This window comes from Xyrauchen texanus, chromosome 42, assembly GCF_025860055.1.
Source record: "Xyrauchen texanus isolate HMW12.3.18 chromosome 42, RBS_HiC_50CHRs, whole genome shotgun sequence".
NCBI classification, from domain to species: Eukaryota; Metazoa; Chordata; class Actinopteri; order Cypriniformes; family Catostomidae; genus Xyrauchen; species Xyrauchen texanus.
In genome coordinates, this window is record NC_068317.1 from 12,654,999 (window position 1) to 12,675,165 (window position 20,167).

Sequence of the window (20,167 nt, forward strand, 5' to 3'; positions counted from 1 at the left end):
GTCTCTTGTACCATTGTTGTTCTTCTGATGTTGAGGAATAGACCTGCATTTTCTTTTAAATAAGCCTCTAAATGGAAGCAGTTGTCTTGTTTGATGGATTCCATGGCCCTTTTAGTAACATTCATGACAGGTTTTTAAGGCAATAATAAACATACGATCACAGTGTGAATCAGAAACTGCAAAAGGAGAAATTGCTATTCACCCTTGAGGGCCAAGGGTCTAGTAAAGCCACAGCCAAGTAGGGTTGTGCGTACTTTAACTAAGTTCAATTTCAAAGACATTTTATTGATGCATTTAGTGCTTAAAGTTACTGCACTATTAGACAACACATATTCCAAAATTGATGATGATTGGACTTTTTAAAGCTGGTGTGACTGGAAATGGTAATAGGTTGGGTTGCAAGGAAGGAATACATTTTAAAAAGAAAGGAAAATGAGACATGAGAGGTCTGGTCCAACTGATTCCTTTGTGATATTGCCTTCAGTAGTTTTGTTCTTTGCAAATTATAGCCACTATCCCATAGGAAAGAAAAATCCCAAATGTGATCTCATTAATATCTCAGTTGTTTCTCTTAGAAAACAATGAGATTCAATTGTGAGTGATAATAAAACTGCACCCCCCTTTGAACAAAAATCCAAGATATTACATACCCAGTCAAAATTGTTGCCATACATGAAGACTTTGAACTACAGGAATATTTTCTTAATTTAAACAACTGAGATCTCCAATAATTTCCCAGAGCTTTCAAAGAGCATCTTCTGAGCAATAACATATTCTCCTGTGAATCCACAGGCATAGGGGCAGTATTTTTGTTTGCTGTTTGTAGGTCAGGTCAGTAACCATTAGATTTAGCAAATAACCAACATGAAAATTCCAGATTTCTATCTAGTGTTGAAGAATAACTCCGTGGAGAAAACATGTGCTAGTATTTTGTGCTTACGCGCTACTGTGTCCCTGTTTTTCTGATAAATAGTAATAATGCCACCCACATCAACATCAAAGGACTTCCCCTCTTCAAACCCATCTTCCCCTTTACCGACTCTTCCCCCTTCTCAATGCTCCTGAACATCCACGCCTCCCCCTCCTGCTTGCTAACATCCAAACTGGTCCATTCAGATAGGATAGAGGATGCTCCCCACCAGTTCTTCTTTTCCCAATTGTACTTCACACAATCGTTTTTTTAGCAGTGGGTTAAGAGCTCCCCAGTGAGTAAGGGAGAAGGGTAAATCTAGCCATGCCTGTGCAAATAGTGTTTATGAAAGTGTACATTTGATGTCCAGAGACGCCTGGGCCTTGGCAGGAATTAACGACAACTTGAAAGGGAGGCACTTTGACAGCCTAGACGAAGCTGATCAAACATCAATGAGAACCAGACGAGAGGGCCAGGGGTACAACTGCAGGGTGGGGGGGTTGCAATATGTAGTCGATAAACCCTGGAGCCTGAACTGCTTCCATTGATGGCCATGAGGATTCCACTTAGTCTTCACACAAGTCTTCAACTTCAAATCAAATCCAATAACTACTGTACGTGATTATTCTGTCCAATTAGTCAGAGTATCAAAATGGACTAGGTGATTAAAAAAACTACTAGATGTTTTCAGTAGCGCTAGCCCATTTAAAAGTCATTGCCTCAGTGTTAGGGTGTTGTGGGTTGTGGCTAGGACATTGCTATGCAGTTACTTAAGTGTTCTGTCAGGAAGACTCATAGACTTGAATGAAATTGAAGATGACATTTATTTGATGAATATAAAACAGAAAAGTAGTCCTTGGCGTAGGCCCCGTCTGCTGTCAACAGTACTCCGAAGTTGTAGTACTTGGAACCGTCATATCCTGCTGGAGATAGGAGGCAGGGGCGAGGAGCCTACCACCGTGCAGGATAGGACTCAACTGGTGGTTGTGGGGTGGTGGAGGTTGCTGTGTTAGCACACTGAAACAGCAATGTGATATATTGTGAGCAGACTTATAAAGCAATGGCTTACATGTGATTGGCTGGGAATTACCCAGCTAATGGTGCGATGACGTACAGCTGCTAGTCATCGCGCTAGAACTACGCTGCGCTTACATTTCTGAGTGGTGTTCAGCATGCTGCAATACAGTTGTTACAGTGTTCTCAGTGGTGTTTAGTAAGTTGCTATGTGGTTGAAAAAATGCTCTCAGGGGTGTTTAGCACTTGCTATGTAGTTGCTAAAGTGGAATGGAGTCTAGTGCATTGCTATGTGGCTAATAAAGTGTTCTGACTATAGCTCGTTGCTATGCTTGTTCTCAGTGGTGTTTAGCGCATTGCTATGCAGTTGCCAATGTTCACAGTCATGTTTAACATGTCGCTATGCAGTTGCTAAAGCACTTTGAGTGGTGTTTAGCACATTGCTATGTGGTTGGTGAAGAGAGTTTTCTTACAAAAAATCAAAAGTTCAGGCAAACTTGCCGTAAACGTCCCACTCATTATTTTCTAATCCAAATGAGCTTAAAATTCACCGCAAATGTTTGCAGCTCTTCACTGTTAGTGGGGAACCTCCAGCAAACATTTGACGACAATGAAGAGTTTAAGTTTGAAGAGGCACGTTTGCCAGAACTCTGAATTTTTGTAAGGGTTGCTAAATGGTTACTAAAGTCAGTGTTCTGAATTTAATTTAGCCTAGCACATTGCTATGCAGTTGCTTAAGTGTTCTCAGTGGTTTAGTGTGTTATGCGGTTGCTTTAGTGCTTTCAATGTTGTCTAGTAGGGCTTGACGATTAATACAATTTTATTTTCAATTACGATTTTGGCTTCCAACGATTATGAATACAAGATATTCGAGATAAAATTATTATTGTGCCGCATTCCGTTTTGCAATGAAACACCCCAGCATTATACCTTTAAAGCATAATTTATTAAAGTTCAAATAATAATGAAGCAGGTTATAAAAATAAACTTTAGAATAATAGTAAAGTCATCAAAACTATGGAATAACATAAATGGAACTATAGGAATTATGTTGTGACTAAACAAAATCCAAAATAAACCAAAACTGTTTTATATTTTAGCATCTTAAAAGTAGTCACCCTTTGCCTAGAATTTGCAGAAATGTACTCTTGACATTTTCTCAACCAACTGCTTGAGGTATCACCCTGGGATGCTTTTTAAACAGTATTGAAGGAGTTCCCATCTATGTTGGGGCACTTATTGGCTGCTGTTCTTTATTATTTGGTCCAAGTCATCAATTTATTACATTTTAGTTTTATAATGAAATAAATTAAAATGGTGGCACAATTATATTTTTTTCTACAAAACTAATTTCAAACATTTAAGCATGCGTCTTCAGATCATAAGATGTTTAAGATCATGAGAAACATTTCAGTCAAGTGTTTCAAAATGTTTGACCGGTAGTGTATATAAATCAAGTACGCATATATAATGCAAATGTAATCTATGTATTACATATACATTATATACAGTACATATACTGTGTATTTGTATACTGTATCTAAAGCATCAATCATCTCCGTAGCACAGTTTAATTCTTAGAGTTAGGGGTTTGTTCTAATCCCTAACCCTAAGGGGTTGTTCAGACCAACTGCATTTGTCCTACAAAAAGCAAGATAAAGCACAATGAATAGAAATGAATGCAAGTGAAGAAAAGTAAAAGTTAAAAAACTAGCGTTCCTTCATGAGACACTGAAAATAACAGCTAGACGCTTTGCACCGTTCAAAGATATTTGTGATGCACGTTATCAATTGAAAAATAGCACAAATGGACACCAAAATGCATTTGGTAAGAACTGCCACTAGGTATGAGTGAAAGTAATGCTTGCCTTAGCATCACCACTAATTAAGGACTTCAGAACCAGCACTCAGTTCAGTAATGTCAGTTAGCACATTTCTATCAGATTCTACTCTGTTAAATGTTAATAAAGAAACTCAATGCAGAACTTCCAAAAGCTGGATTTCAGACTACAGCAAATGCAGATGCACTGGCCCATGTTTGATGTCTTCAATATAGAGAGTTGGATAGATAAGGGGGAGAGATTTTAGCTTTTGAATGACTGCATTCCCATGCACTCCCTACTTTAGAGAGCAAAGCAAAACCACTTGCATTCTTTTACAGACTTTCTGGTCAAAGTGCCATGACCTTCAATAATAACAGAGGGAAAAGGTTGAAATATCCCAGACACCAGCAGGGCTCTTAGTGGAGAGATGTGACTAACTAGCACTCACTTGTAATTCTGGTAGCTATGGCACTATATTCTGAGACTTCCGTTATTCAAAGTAAAATATTGGTATTGCTGAGCTTGACAGCAATCTCTGTGACTGTGGGGGTTTCATGTGGTTAGTACACACTGGATTCTCAAGCAAATGGGTCAATGTATATTAAATAATTTTACCACATCCATTATGGTAGGGACATCCATTATGATAAAGAGAGCTTGGGTGACAACTGAAAATTTATTTTTATTTGGTTTTTATTTTGGTATTTTTTTTTTTTTTAGGTATTTATATGTTTCAAATTAAAACTGTGAACAGTTTTCATAATTCAAAAATTATGAAAATCGCATAGCTGACCCATTGTTAAACAAAGCATTTTATGAAAACGCCTCTTTCTAGACCCTATGGAGTATTATTTTCTTATTTGACTTGAGGTTTCTAAAAAATGCTATATTCCTCTTGAATTGAAGAAGGTAATCTGAGATTAGCATAAAGGGCAAATACCAATGCATATCGTGGTTAAGTGGAAGGAAAGCAGAACAATTTGTGGCCTCTTTGTGGCCATGTGGTCCCTTAACGAGCTGGGATTTTAATGACACAATTGAAGGTGCAATGGATTATTCAGTCATGCACATCCTGGCCATCCATCTACCCTCTTTTGTGCTCGCAAGACTTTCAGTTAAGACCAAAAAAATTACTGTTGCTGTAAAAATTGTTAAAAGCCATGACAGCTAACACTTCTACCAGTTGTAGTATTTCTTGCATGTTCCTCTAGGAAAAAAGAAAGGGCAGCAAAAACAACAATATTGTGTTGCTTATTGAACAACATGATGAGTTTAGAGGTTTACTTTATACAAGGGTAGGATCAATTGTGCAGTGAACCGAATTGAGAGGCCTATGGGCTGCTAATGAGCAGTGGAACAGAGACACGGGTCATGAATTGAATATATGTATAGTCCACTAGTGTATTCAGAGAGGTCATCTGATTCCAGCACTGGGTACACTGATTTTTTTATTTTTCTATTTTTTTTAATGTGGTAACATTTAACTGATTTGATTAAAGTCAAAAATATTATTTAACATCACTGAATAATTGAATACATTAGGTTACAATGACAAAATTCTTTTAGCAGGTAGGAATGGCTCCTTAAAGGGATAGTTCACCCAAAATTAAAAAAAAATCTCTCATCATTTACTAAACCCTTTTTTATACAATTAAAAAAGGGTTTGGTCCATACAATGCAAGTGAATGGTGAACAGAACTTTGAAGCTCCAAAAAGCACATAAAGGCCACATAAAAGTAATCCATACAACTCCAGTGGTGAAATCTATGTCTTCAGAAGCGATATGATAGGTGTGGGTGAGAAACAGGTATATATTTAAGTCCTTTTTTACTGCAAATCTCCACTTTCACTCACACATTCTTCTTCTTTTGTTTTTGGCATTTTGCATTCTTTGTGCATATTGCAACCTACAGTGCGGGGAGGAGAATTTATATTAAAAAAGGACTTAAAATGGATCTGTTTCTCACCCACACTTATCATACTGCTTTAGAAGTCATAGATTTAGACACTGGAGTCTTATGGATTTCTTTTATGCCGCCTTTATGTGATTTGGAGCTTCAATGTTCTGGCCACCATTCACATGCATTGTAAGACAAAACTGAGATATTCTTACAAAAATCTTCACTTGTTTTCAGCAGAAAAAAAGAAAGGCATACACATCTGGCATGTCATGAGGGCGAGTAATCCCTTTAAGTTAGCAATTGCATGTTATCACTTTTAAAGTGCACAGTAAAGGTACTATAGATAAGATGGAAGAATAAGCTGATCTTGAATCTGTTAGAGAGAAAGTCTGACATTTGATTAACCAACAGTTTTATTAAGGTCTTTCTGAGAGTGAAGCAAACCAAAATAAAACCACACAGGGAAGTTGTCAAAGGGCTATATCTCCGTATATATAAGGTTATGAGTTAAAAGTCAAATTACGAAAGAAAGTAGTCTATAGTTTCTAGCTGTGGTTTAGTATGTTTGGATTCAAACAATTCAAATTGAATAAGTTTATCTGCCAAATTAAAATGTCCTAAAGTGGGTCTAGGTCAAAATGTGTTCGGTGAACTGTATCCTGGGAAATAATGGTGGACATGTTCAATATCATTTTTTATTTATTGTACTGTATGTTCCATGACTTACCGTATTCTTGAGACACATTCACCATAATAAAACATGTCAGCTAGTCCCAGTCTCCCATACTACAATTCGTCTGAAATGTCCCATTCATACAGAAAACTCACTTGTTATATTTTTGTTATTTATTCCTAACCATTCTCAGAGGGTACCAGAGAATAGTGATAAGATCTGGGCTGGGCTGTAGAAAAAAATACATCATCCATGGTTTAATAAGCAAGACAAAAAAATAAAATAAAAAAATGCAAAAACAAAACTAACACGATTGAAAACAACAAGACTGGGAAATGAACCAGACTCAAACCTGTGGTACCCACATGAGCACCTTGGAGCACACATACTAACAATATACTATACTAATATCTTACATAGTCTAATTGTTTTTACTCACACATACTTAGTCTTTCAAGTTCAAGGCAAGAATACTGCCCTAACAGCTTTGTGAAAACAAGTAGTGCTTCACTGTGTATCAATGGAAGACCATTAAGCAGTTCATCCCTTTTGAGTCAATTATTTCTGTAGCCACTCTAACTATTCAGCATGAGTTTGTTAGGCACTTACCCATACAATGCAGATTGTCTGTAAAACATTTAAAATCTCTTCATAAATTTGCAAATCATAATTTGGAAAACTGAGATAATGACATATAGAGATCAGGCCCCAACAACAAAGATGAAATCTATCTCATATTAATAGAAAGCATGAGCCAGTTGGTCCACAGTTACATCGGTGTAAAGAGGCGATAGCCTTCACAGTTGGAGACAACTTCTAAGTTAAACAAATTTCTAAACCAACAAAAGCAATGAGTGATAGAGGCCTGTGTGGGGCCTAGGGTAATCCTTTTAACCAGTAAAAAAGCATGTGCTGTCACCCAGAGGGGGTTCTGAGGTACACAATGGACCAGTGGACAGTTGAAAAGACAAGCCTGACTTTGGGTACGACATTCACTCAATGGGAGCCATGTGACAAGATAGACTTAACAGAATAGTAGACTGTGTCCCTCTTTTGACAGTGACAAGGAAAGACTTTGTCCAGGCATCTGTGTTCTTTTGTGCATTTTGACTAAAGTAAGCTGTTCACATAAATTTACACTCATAACCCATAATGACAAAGCAAAAACCAGATTTTTTATAACTTTGCAAATTTCTGAATAAGAAAGAACTGAAATATCACATTGACCTAAATATTCAGACCCTTAACTCAGTACTTAGTTGAAGCACCATTGGCAGCGATTATATCCTCAAGTCTTTTTGGGTATGCACAATTGGATAAGGGAATTTTCTGCCATTTTTCTCTACAGATCCTCTCAAGCTCTGTCAGGTTGGATGGGGACCATCACTGGACAGCCATTTTCAGGTCTCTCCAGAGATGTTTGATTGGGTTCAAGTCCAGGCTCTGGCTAGGCCACTCAAGGACATTCACAGAGTTGTCCTTAAGCCACTCTTGCATTGTCTTGGCTGTGTGCTGAGGGTCATGTCTGGTTGGAAGTTCAACCTTCGGCCCAGTCTGAGGTCCTGATGTGCTCTGGACCACATTTTCATTAAGGGTATCTCTGTATTTTGCTGCATTCTGGTTTCTTTCAACCCTGCCCAGTCCCCCAGTCCCTGCCTCTGAAAAACACACCAAAGCATGATGCCACCACCACCATGCTTCACCGTTGGGATGGTATTGTGCAGGTGATGAGCGATGCCTGATTCCCTCCAGACATGACCCACAGTTCAATCTTTGTTTCATCAGACTAGAGAATCTTGTTTCTCACAGTCTGAGAGTCCTTTAGGTGCATTTTTATGTGTTTTGCACTGGGGAGAGGATTCCGTCTGGCCACTCTGCCATAAAGCCCAGATCGGTGGACTGTTGCAGTGATGGTTGTCCTTCTGCAAGACTCTCCCATCTCTACACATGATCTCTGGAGCTCAACCAGAGTGACCATCGGGTTCTTGGTCACCTCACTTACCAAGGCCCTTCTCCCCCGATTGCTCAGTTTGGCCATGTGACCAGCTCTAGGAAGAGTCCTAGTTGTGCCATACTTCTTTTTAAGAATTATATGGGTCACTGTGCTCTTGGTAACCTTCAATGCAGCTGAGATTTTCTGTAGCCTTTCCAGATCTGTGCCTCAACATAATCCTGTCTCTGAGCTCTGCAGGCAGTTCCTTTGTCCTTATGGCTTGTTTTTTGCTCTGATATTAATTTTCAGCTGTGAGACCTTATATAGACAGGTGTGTGCCTTTCCAAATTAAGTCCAATCAATATAATTTGCCACAGGTGGACCCCATTCAAAGTGTAGAAACATCTCAAAGATGATCCAGAGAAATGGAATGCATCTGAGCTAAATTTCAAGAGTTATTTTTAATGAATTTGCAAAGTCATAAAAAATCTGGTTTTTGCTTTATTATTATGGGGTATGGAGTGTAGACTGATTTGGAAAAGAAAACAATTTAAAGAATATTAGCATAAGGCTGTAACATAACAAAATGTGAAAATAATGAAGTGGTTTTTACTCCCTGAAACTTCACGAGATAGGAGAAAGGTGTCCCAAGCTGTTCCTAACATCTGGTGCCTGCCAGGAGCAAACCCAAGCACCTTTGTACAATTGGTGAAACTTCACTAATATTTTTCCCCACTTTCTGTGACTAAAGTTGGCATTTATTTACAGGAGGTACTGTGCATGCTTGACTCAACTGCACATCCTAGCACAGAAACTGACTGTGTGGCGCTGTGCACGGTTATTCATTACAAGCTACGTTTGTCCCAGGCATAATAAACACAGGAGCAGATTAACTGTATAGAGAATGAATACTTGAAACGGTGAACTAGGTGTGCAACTGCTGTCATTTGTACCACTGTCAAAAGTGAAACAGCCCTAGTGAGACCCAGCATATGCTTGATATTATAGATACTGAGGAGGACCTGGACGTTCAGCAAGCTGCAGCCAGGCACACTTTGAGAGACTAAATGACAGCCAGAGAAAATAAAATAAAAAAATAAGTTTTGAGATTTTATAATTTAGCATGAGTTTAAACTTCAACATTCAATTGGTTTTATAACCGTATGTATAGTGTCTAATAATGCATTGGCATTATACATATAAGTTAAAGTTATATAAAATTAATCTGCCCATTTGATCCTTTTATTAAAAAAGGTCCACTACAAATCGGCAGAAGATTTTACGACATGTCCACTGATTTTATGACATGTTTAAATATGCTTGTATATCAGTCTTAGTACCTGTAAAAATGTGTCTAATAAAAAAAGAACTTTTTACCATACATACAGTATTTAAATAATTAAAACTAATTATGACTAATACATTTCTTGCAAGTTCTTTGAGGCAAAGTATAAAGTAAATATATTTATGATGGTTTTTTAATGTTTGTTGTAATGTGTCATGTACCATAATATAATTATAGAAAAACAAAATTAAAGAAAACTGTGAGATTAATCAGTAAAAAAAATTATCAATTCACAGCCCTTATATATTTTGAAATGTATTTTTACGATTATTATTTTTAGATTTCAATAAGTTTTATCAATATTTTTAAATAATTATTTATATAAATTGTATTAATATACTGTAAGTACTGCTGAATAGTGATGAAAATAATATCACTATGCAAAAATACCTAAATTGTCCTAAAAAGGCTTTCGGGATGAAATGTGACCTGGACATGTTTTTGTGGCATGCACCCATTTAATGATAGCCTTCCTGGCCAATCGTTTTCTTCCCTTGTGTAAGGGGATGATTGTGTATCAGCCAACCACTTTGAGTGAGTTTAAATGAAAAGGAATATATTGTAGCATATCATTGGTCAAGCCATAACTGCAGATGTGTATATTTGTCCTACAAAGAAACTTCCTCTTCCCAAAATCTGCATGGGTGGCAATTTCATCAAGCAAAAGCACAGTCAAACTGTGCATTCAAAATGCTGCTCACTACATACAATACACACATATTTTTAAAGGGACATTTGGTTGAGTTATATCCCTTCATCCCTTTCAAGCACAGCCTTCTTCCAGCCTTCCATGGCGCAATCCATTGATCGTATGCGACACATGGCAGCTCAAAAGTAGTCAATGTGCCTCTGATGCCCACATGGTGGGCTGTTATCAATCATGCCCTACTGACATGGGCCTTCTTCAGCATGAATGAAACATCTGTCCCAACAAAGCCTTGCCATTTCCTCCTGAAGTCAGGAGCTGGCATGTGGCTACAAAGAGACACTTCGATAGTTTGACTCACCATGGAATACATGAGAACTCACCAGACACTCTCTGCAGTGCATTGAGATAACACTGATAGCAGATGAAGAATAATTATGATCTCAGGAGGAGACATTATGTCTTGCAGGAGCACTCTCAAAGAGCAGGACCTACGCATTATGACTCAAAATTCAAATGACTGATACGAGGAATTTACAGTACATTTACTTATTTGGCAGAAGTTTTTATCAAAAGCAACTGACAGTGGATTCAAGGAACACATTTTGTTAATATTGCTAGCGCTATGAGCTACCAATTGAGCTACAAAAACACATTACAACCAGGGCTGTGAAACCAGGAAGTAACCATGTTCGCATATCAATGAAAATGTCACTAGACAGTTAGGTTTAGGGTTGGGGTTACGGTTAAGGGCTAGAGTTAATAAAATAAGCAAGTACTACTCACTGTACAATTCACTTTTGGTGCCACTCTTTGGAAATTTCACCCGAAAAATGGGCTCACATGTGTCCATATGTTCAAAAACACTTTCATCTTCAGCCACTAGGGCAGTGATTTGAACTTCAGTAAGCAAAGACTGATTTCAGCAGTAACATTTTAGACCTACTCTCATCCAATTGAGAAGATTGTGAGAACAGTCATTGTGATTCATATTGATTTATTTGCAAAATGTCAAGACCTAATTGTTTGGCATGCAAACAAGAAGGTTTTAGGTTCAATCTCTAACTTGGGGGTCCCTGAAGCTGGAGAGTTTCTCGTAGTCTCAGCACCAGATGGCTTGTCCACAATCCATTAACTGGCCGCCTGATGCATTTTGGACAGAACACTGGCAAGTTTTCCTGACTGCTGCGCAACAGGTAGATATTGTGCTCCAATAATTACCATACTGTAGTATCTGGTAAAATCTTCTAAATAGCCAGTATCAAAAAAGAGCAGTTGGTAAATAAACAATTCTGATTATATTTCAAATATATATATATATATATATATATATATATATATATATATATATATATATATATATATATATATATACACAAGGTAGCATATTGCATCTTTCCTTGCAGAAAGCAGTGTGAATGAAGTTTCTTCTTCACAAGAGCCTTTAAGGAACTCACGTTATTTATATTCAAAATATGTAACGCATGTGGTTGAGTGTGTGAATTATTCATTTGGCTTCCATTGCCAAATGGCCTGGGATTGGACACTCCCTTTCACTTCGCCTCATCATATGGTGAGTAAACACAACATGACCACACAGAATGTGATTCTATCCTTGAGCCATTTTCAAGTGGCATCATTTTATATAATTCACACTGGATAAAATTTATCAGCTCACAGTATATTATGTAACCACAAAGTTTGGATGCTTGGGCTTTCATAGCATTAAACATCAAGCTGTTTGTTTTGTTTGAGTCCCATTCAAGGTTACATTCCAATCTGTCAAAGAATGCTTCACAATCCATCTTAGAATTTGCACTTACTACAGTGCAATGGCTGATATGAGATTTTTTTTTTTTTACATCAATTCAAACATTTTAACCTATAGCACATTGCATGTACAATCTCCGAAACATGGGGTATTGTCCAATGGTTACCAGGGTGTAATCGTGTTCACATAAACAATGGTGCACACGATTGGTACATCTCTACTTCTCTGATGGTTAGGTTTAGGGTTTGGGTTAGGGTTAGGGAGTATTGTTAATAAAATATGAATTCCTGTTGACTGTATTACATAATTTACAACAAAAAATACAACATACTTTTTTACACCACCCTGTGGACGTTTCAGTTCAAGATCACTTCCAGGTTTGGCCACTAGGTGCAGCGCTCAGAATTTTGATATGCACAGACCGATTAAAGCAGCAGAAATTCAACCTCCTGCCACCGGATTCACGGTGTGATCAGTCCATCAAAAAAGACAACCCCCTTAAAAGTACCATAAAAGTAATCCATATGACTAATGCGCTATAGGTCTTCTGAAGCCAGGGTGTTTAAATAATGACATAGAATTTACATTCATTTACATGGGTTAACTATTACTGTAATATAGTTACTGCTTCGTTATGAGCAAAGCCTTAAAAATGATGCTTTGTTTTTGTGATAAAGTGGAATTTGACTTAATCCAGCCTTTCTCCACTGACTCTTGCCAAAGTGTCATTGCTGAGGAGGTCCTGTTAGAACATCTGCCTAGCTTTAATGAAAGGTTGTCCTGACACTAACAGGCCACTTTGCCTTTAGAGCCAACACAGTCTGGTCACGGTTCATCTTCTATCTGCCAAGTGACAAAATATGCTTCCCATTTTCCATCATGAAGAATAAAGGGTTCGGCTTTAGATAAAGACAAGCGAAAGGGATATTTATTTATTGACAAAACCTTAAATGAAAGGTCTGTTCAATGGTGTTGCTAGTAAACACTGGAATATCAAGGCGATCCTGCCAGTTCACTTCCTGTTGAAGTTTTCTGCTCTTTTTCGCCTCAAAAGATTGTTTTCTTTCACAGTCAATGCTACAGGAAATGTTTTTGTCTATCCAGCAAAGGCAGGGTGTTACAAGTAGGGTTGCAAGGGTATGAGATTTTCACGGTATGATAACCGTTTCAGAAAATATCACGGTTTCACGGTATACGGTATTACACAATTACTATTATCAGTATTTTTTTTTTGAGCAAACACTTTATCATAATTGAAACTTGAAACCATTTATTTTATTGAAGTATGTGTAAAAAAAAAAAAAGTCTCCCTTTTGAAAATAAAATAAATAGAAAAAATAAGAAAGATAACAAAATTATAATAATACATTTAGTTATAAACATAATAAAAAATAGCATGTAACTATAACATGTTATATAACTAAAGCATGTTAGTTTATATGTTAAATTAACTACTAAATGAAAAATAACATCAGCTGTGTGAGCTTTTAAAGTAATGTCCTATGATTATTAACAATTAACATATAATGTAGGTGCGTGACAGTGAGGCCAGACTGCTCCTGTCTGTACCTTTAACTCAGTGGTTCTCAACTGGTTTTGCTTCAGGACAGATTTTATATTGGAAATCAAATGTCGACCTGCCATAGATTAAACATAAACTGTATTTAATGTATCCTGGGTTGCATTTCCTCTTATGTTGTATAGTTTTGTTCATGGTTTTCAAGTACAAGGACATGCATCAAGTGACATTATTTTTGTTGTTGATGTCAACGTTTGACTTTCATCACACAACTGAATAACACAGACCGCATGACTATGATAAATTAATACTGCAAGAGTTAGATTAACATACAGGCGCGAAGGGACTTCAACATTTCTAAATTGCACAAATAATAAATACATTTACATATTCGTCTCTGGCTTGTTTTTGCTCTCATGTCAATGATTACCCCTCCGTGTGTCAATAATGCCGAGATCTACTTTTATCACTGAGAAGGTGTGGCAGCGTGGGCGTGGTCAAGCGCCCGTCCGGGAGAGAAAAGCCTTCTTCTGAGCCAAGAAGGTTTACCTGCAAAATTAGTAGCACCAAACATCACAAGCAGCCTCAAGAATGAACACAGAGTAACCGTATAACACTTTTCCTTGAGCAGAATATTGCACTACAGATCGCTAAGTTTGATCAAAGGGGAAAGCCAGATAGAAATAGCGCACTCGCCTGCATGGTTGCCAGATAAGTATTACATTAGGCGGAATATTTCCAATTTGCGCAAGTATAAATCTCAAACTGGGGGTGTTTTGTCTCTTATCTGGCAACCATGAGCATGTTATACACTTGTGGAGACGAGTTACGTCCCAATGTAAGTTAACTGAAATATTCAATGAAAAATAAAAACGCTTTACGATAAATGAGGCTGTAAATTGCCCATGTCTACTTTAGCTGTTTGCGAGATTATCATTAAATCTGCCTCAACAGTCTTAAATAGTCTATCACTCTGGCGGCTGCCGAAATATCTTCAATGGGAGAACCATGGCATTGCTCTTTCTCTGCTGTCCACGACCCAGTCCGAGTAAACCATTTGAGAAACACTGCTTTAACTCACACACACACACACACACACACACACACACACACACACACACACACACACACACACACACACACACACACACACACACTCATGACAGTCTCCCTTGGCTCGCTTCTCTCTGACATTTTCTCCGCTGCATTTGTTTGTGTGTGTGTGTCGCAAGTTGACGAGTCTGACAGGCAGACAAGGAGGAAAGGAGATGCGCATGTGAGATTCTCCGTCTGGTTGCATTTTTTTCTCAATACCGTAGATAAGCAAATGTACATGGTATGATAATCGTCAATTTTCAAACCGTGGTATACCGTGAAACCGGTATACCGCTGCAACCCTTGTTACAAGATATGTGTCAATGGCACTTTTGCTTCCCTGTGTCTGCTGAAAAAGACACTCTTGGCCCTGTCTTCAAAATGTAAGGGTTGTAGACACAAAAAATGTTGAATGGAGGACAATTCAGTTTTTGTTTTGCTTTTTATCAACCGGCTCCTGCATTCGTCTGTGGCAGGCCCAGTCATTTGTGGGGGAGAGAGTATAATGCCTGTGGTTCAAAGGTTATTTCCTGTGCATTAATAATTAAGGAATTTGACATGAGTTAGGAAGGATGGACTTTTCAGTGTGGGTCCCAGATTTTTTCAAACTGAGATGTCAGCATATGAATTCCTCTGAAATTACCCACACTCTGTGGAAATATCAAATTGACCAAGAGTTAAAATCAAATAAAAAAAAAAGAATGAGGACAAAATGTAAAACATTCAACACTTTCATGATTTTGGCTGATATGGAGGCCTCAGAGTATGCACTTGCAAAGTTTTTTTGCAAAACAGATTTATTTTCAGGGTGACATGTCCAGAAAGTAAATTTAAGGATCTGTTCCCAAAACCAATGCATTGAATAATGCACACAACAATGCCAAACAAAATGGGTTTGCATGTAGTACATTTAGCTGTGATTTCCAAGGTTTCAGTCACAAATCTTTAATGTACTATAAAAAAAATTTTTTTAATTTAATTTGAATGAATACATCTGCCTCAACTTTTGCTGTAAATTGTTTATTTCTTTGTAAATAAATAATTTAAATGCATACAAAGTAATACATATTTATTTTATTTTTAATAAACAAATAAATACATACATAAACAAATCTGCCCCAACTTTTGTTGTATTAAGATTTATGCATTTTTAATTTCATAACAAATTTCAGATCAAATTGAATTTACTAAATTTTAACAAATTAAAACCAATTATATTTTAAGTTTTATTTATTTAATTTGGTTAAAGACTAGACAATTCAAATGAAATGCCTATATTAAGTCATATAAACAATATATATATATATATACTGTATATATTTGATTTTTATATTTTAGAGGTTATGAAGAACAATTTTAGGATACCTGACAAAATATTAAATTTCCTAACATTCTTTTTTTTTAAGTGATAGCCATAACCAGAAAAGAAAGAAGAAAAAAACTTTACAGTCGTAATTGCAGAAAATTGGAAGATCAACAATACGAGCAGTTGTCAATTACTGACTTGACTGAAATTTCAGGGAGATCCTCTCAAAATGGTTTTCAGACTGAAAGAAACTCATGCTGAATTAAGCAGCATACTCCCATTTTCAATATCTAAGACAAATTTCATAATTCTGAGTTAGAAGAAGAAGAGTGAAAATATTTTAAATGTAGCCAAATATGTGGTTGTCAATCAGTTGTTTAAAAGGTCATTGCAAAACATTTACTTTGTAGGAATTGGCTTAAAAGAGTTTCTTTCAAAAATATTTTAAAGATAGATGTCATAAGACAAAAAACTTATAAGAATAAATGGACTTCTTAACATGGGATGCATCCATTTAAATTGCTCTTTGGCACAATATTACTTTGCTATAGCATTAAGATATTCACTTTACACACAAACTTTAATTGTTCACCACTCACATCAGTGTACATCCCTGGATTTCCTGAATAAGAAGTGATGAATAGTCAGAATACGTTCTGGAAGTTCAGTATGACATGAAAGTGCCAGATGGGTTTAAATGGCCAAAAGACATGTGGGCATAACGTGTGTCCAGTTCTATGATCGTGCATACAGTATGTACGGCAGATATACTGTATGTGTGTCTGCAATCTAAGTGAAACCAGGTGAGATCAATATTCCAAACAGATGTAAGAAACATCCCAGACTAAAAACACAGAGCAGTGTCACCCCATTGGCTCCTAAAATCCAATAACAAGACATCAAACACAATTGAAAATAGAGTACAGTCCATACAAATCAAATGCTTTTGAAAAATGGACAAAATTAGTAAATGAGCTGTAATTTTTTGAATATGTTTAGGTAAAGAGGTGCAGGTGGATGGAATTGCAGATGAAAGATCAAACAAACTACCCTCCAACATTACATCAGAATAAGTACTCATTTTAGGACCACCATTTGTGGTGACAAAGTGACAAAATAAATATAACCATGTGCCCAAAAGCACAAAAACAAACACACAGACAGAGAGAGAGAGAGAGAGAGAGAGAGAGAGCAAGGAATACTTCTTTAAATGTCCTGGTAGAAGTTGCGATGAAAAAGCAAGCGAGAAACAAGAGCTTGAAATTGAAGAATTAGATCTTAATTTTTTAATATACGGTATATTCAAACACACTGTGGCCACAATTATTACCCTGTCTTTTGACCTAAATAATAGTTTTAGCTGTAGGTTCCATGGCAATCCTTACTCTAGCTGTAAGAATGACAGGGCTTTGATATTAGGCTAGGGCTGCCACCTCTATTTTTCCTCTTCTTGTCCTGTGCCCTACTTGAAGGAGTCTAAATTGGTTGCAGATGTTTGCACAGAAAAAAAGAGCTTCAAACAGGTACAACGTGAGACGCTGCTAGATCTAAGAGATGTGATTACCTCAAGGCAACTTCTGGAGGAAATGCATGTTTTTAAGTGAACTGTGAGAGCAAAAAAGTTGCTTAGCAATGATGCTTCTAGAGAAGCTAAGCTGCACACACTGTGAGTAAATAAGGTTAAAAGGTTCAAAAGGTTAACAGCCAACTTTTGCATGGTCACTTTATCTATCTAAAAGCAAAAGTAGCCTAATGCCTTTAATATGTGTCAACTGTCTCACATCAGATATTTACTTGGAGAGTAAATGTCCACAAAAACACACTTTACACACAAACTTCAAAGGAATTTGGCAGCCAGATGTTAGCTTGACAATGATGAAACATGAAACATGAAAGAATACTGACTTGAAAATGTCATTATATACTATTCACATTATCTGCTATATTTTTTTATACATATTAATACATCAAAACCACAGGGAAAAAATATTTTCATTTACAAGAAGAGACAAACATTTCGCCATTGCAAAATGCATTGGAAAGAGAGATTTGCTGATTGTGACACCACAAAACAAATGCTAACTGAAAACCAAAATAGCAATAACAAATGTTTCCAATGCCTTCTCACCTCTTTAACACTTTTATAATGCTTTCCTCAATAACATTAGCACACATAATAGTATTAGGCCACATAAGGAAAAAGCGATCATTTGGTTAATATACTACAAAATAGTAAAAAAATATATAAAATATTTTTCATATTTGTTTCATGTTTGAATGCAAACAACTGATAAGTTAAGCAATAATCCTATGTTATGGTGGTATAATAGACAGGCCGATATTTCGGCCAGACCGATAAAATTGGCCAATATTTTGCGATTATCAGCATAAGGACGATAACCTTGTTTGCTTGGCACCTTGGCCGATTAACAAGAGTCTTAACTTTCCCTTGTGTCAGATCTAAAACCTACCAATAGATTTGTCAATAGATGGTCAACACTTTCTGTCTATAAGGCTGTTGTTGTTTTTTAAGTGTATGCAAATTTAAGTAAAAATGGCAAAATATAAGTGTTTGTTCCACTTAAGAAATATTGTGTACGGTTGATGTTGTTAAACTGATTTATGTTTAGTTATCATTATGAAGAATTAACACTTTTACAGCATATATTAATCTTGGTTAAAGTTATTTCAACATACTAATATATTAAAAAAATTTAAGTTGCATATGTTAACATTAGTTTATGCATTATGAACTAATATTAACTAAAAATGAACAATAGTATAGGCTATATCTAGAAATTAACATTAGTCAAGATAAACAAATACAATATAAATATAGTTAATCGTTAGTGTATGTTATCTAATGCATTTAATAATGTTAATGAATATAACCTTATTGTAAAGTGTAACCTATATATGATTATATCCTGACAGGACATCAGCAGTAACTGAACAGCATGAGTCAAACTTCTTCCGTGCATTCGAAGAGAGACGCCCATTCAATTATATCAGTAAAGAACCCAAAAGAGAGAACACCCCAATATGAGCAGGCTCCTTCTATCCAAAATATGCATTTTAAAACGTTCAGTTGCATATTATTTAATATTTCAAGCTATTATCTGCCAATATCCTGTCTATACCAGCATGAATCATGAATAATGGATGCATAAGCTTCGGGTAGTTATGCGAATATAACGGTAGGGCTACAGTCCGAATACAGTCGGCTCGGGAAAGCGTACATAAAGATCTTTGACAATTCAAGTCAATACCGGTGTATTTAATTAATGATAATTGAATCATTACTCATCATAATACGACAGAATTCAATAGATGTGAGAAATCCGTGAAAGATAGGTCTGAGAATAGCGGTGCATCAGAATCAACAAGTCCAAACTTGCTATTATTGTGTTATTATGCCGTTATTCATGTATTATTCTTAATACACACACACAGTCAGTGCCTTCACTATCTTGTCGGTACAAAACATCATTTATCGGATAAATCCTCAAGTAGAAACAGAGAAAGAGAACTAAAAGCGGACTTACCCTGAGTATAAACGAAGACGCAGAAGTTGCAGGAGAGAAGCAAAATGATTATCTCAAAACACATATACATCTTATTGAAATCCTAATGTGCATGGTGGACTCAAACGCAAACGAGACACGAGCTCCATGAGACCATTCTCCTAGGAGGAGTTCATCAGCGTGTGTGTCTGCGGACAGGCCGCGAGCACAGAGGAGACGCGGAGCGCGAGCGGAGCTGGAGCTCTGAGCATGTGCGGATGGAGGACTGCTGAGAGGTGGGCTGGGTTAACGGAGCCATGAGAAATCACCGCACTTATATCGTTATGTACCCGAGGGGTGGGGTAAGGGGACGGCCGCATAAGAAAAAAAAAATGTCTTACAAAACTTCAGAAGCTTCGCTTTTATTATTTTGCACTAAGGCCGTTAATCCTTGATTCAAATAATATAACTCCTTTTTAAGTTGGAATGAAAACCATAATAATTGATGAATTAATGTTGCATTCATGGCTGTATTACAAAATATAAGAAATGTAATGATAGACAGACAGACAGACAGATAGACAGATAAACAGGTAGATAGATAGATAGATAGATAGATAGATAGATAGATAGATAGATAGATAGATAGATAGATAGATAGATAGATAGATAGATAGATAGATAGATAGATAGATAGATAGATAGATAGATAGATAGATTGATATTAT

General features: G+C 36.6%; 1 protein-coding gene across 1 annotated transcript in view; it reads right to left on the reverse strand.

Annotated features, from left to right (window-relative positions):
* LOC127635275 (reversion-inducing cysteine-rich protein with Kazal motifs-like) overlaps positions 1 to 19,734 on the reverse strand; it is an 80,556-nt gene extending 60,822 nt beyond the window's left edge. The window contains exon 1 of the mRNA XM_052115183.1: positions 19,482 to 19,734. Within this exon, the coding sequence (XP_051971143.1) occupies positions 19,482 to 19,551 (70 nt within the window). The 5' untranslated portion in view covers positions 19,552 to 19,734. The remainder of the gene's footprint in view (positions 1 to 19,481) is intronic.
* Positions 19,735 to 20,167: the final 433 nt, after the last annotated feature.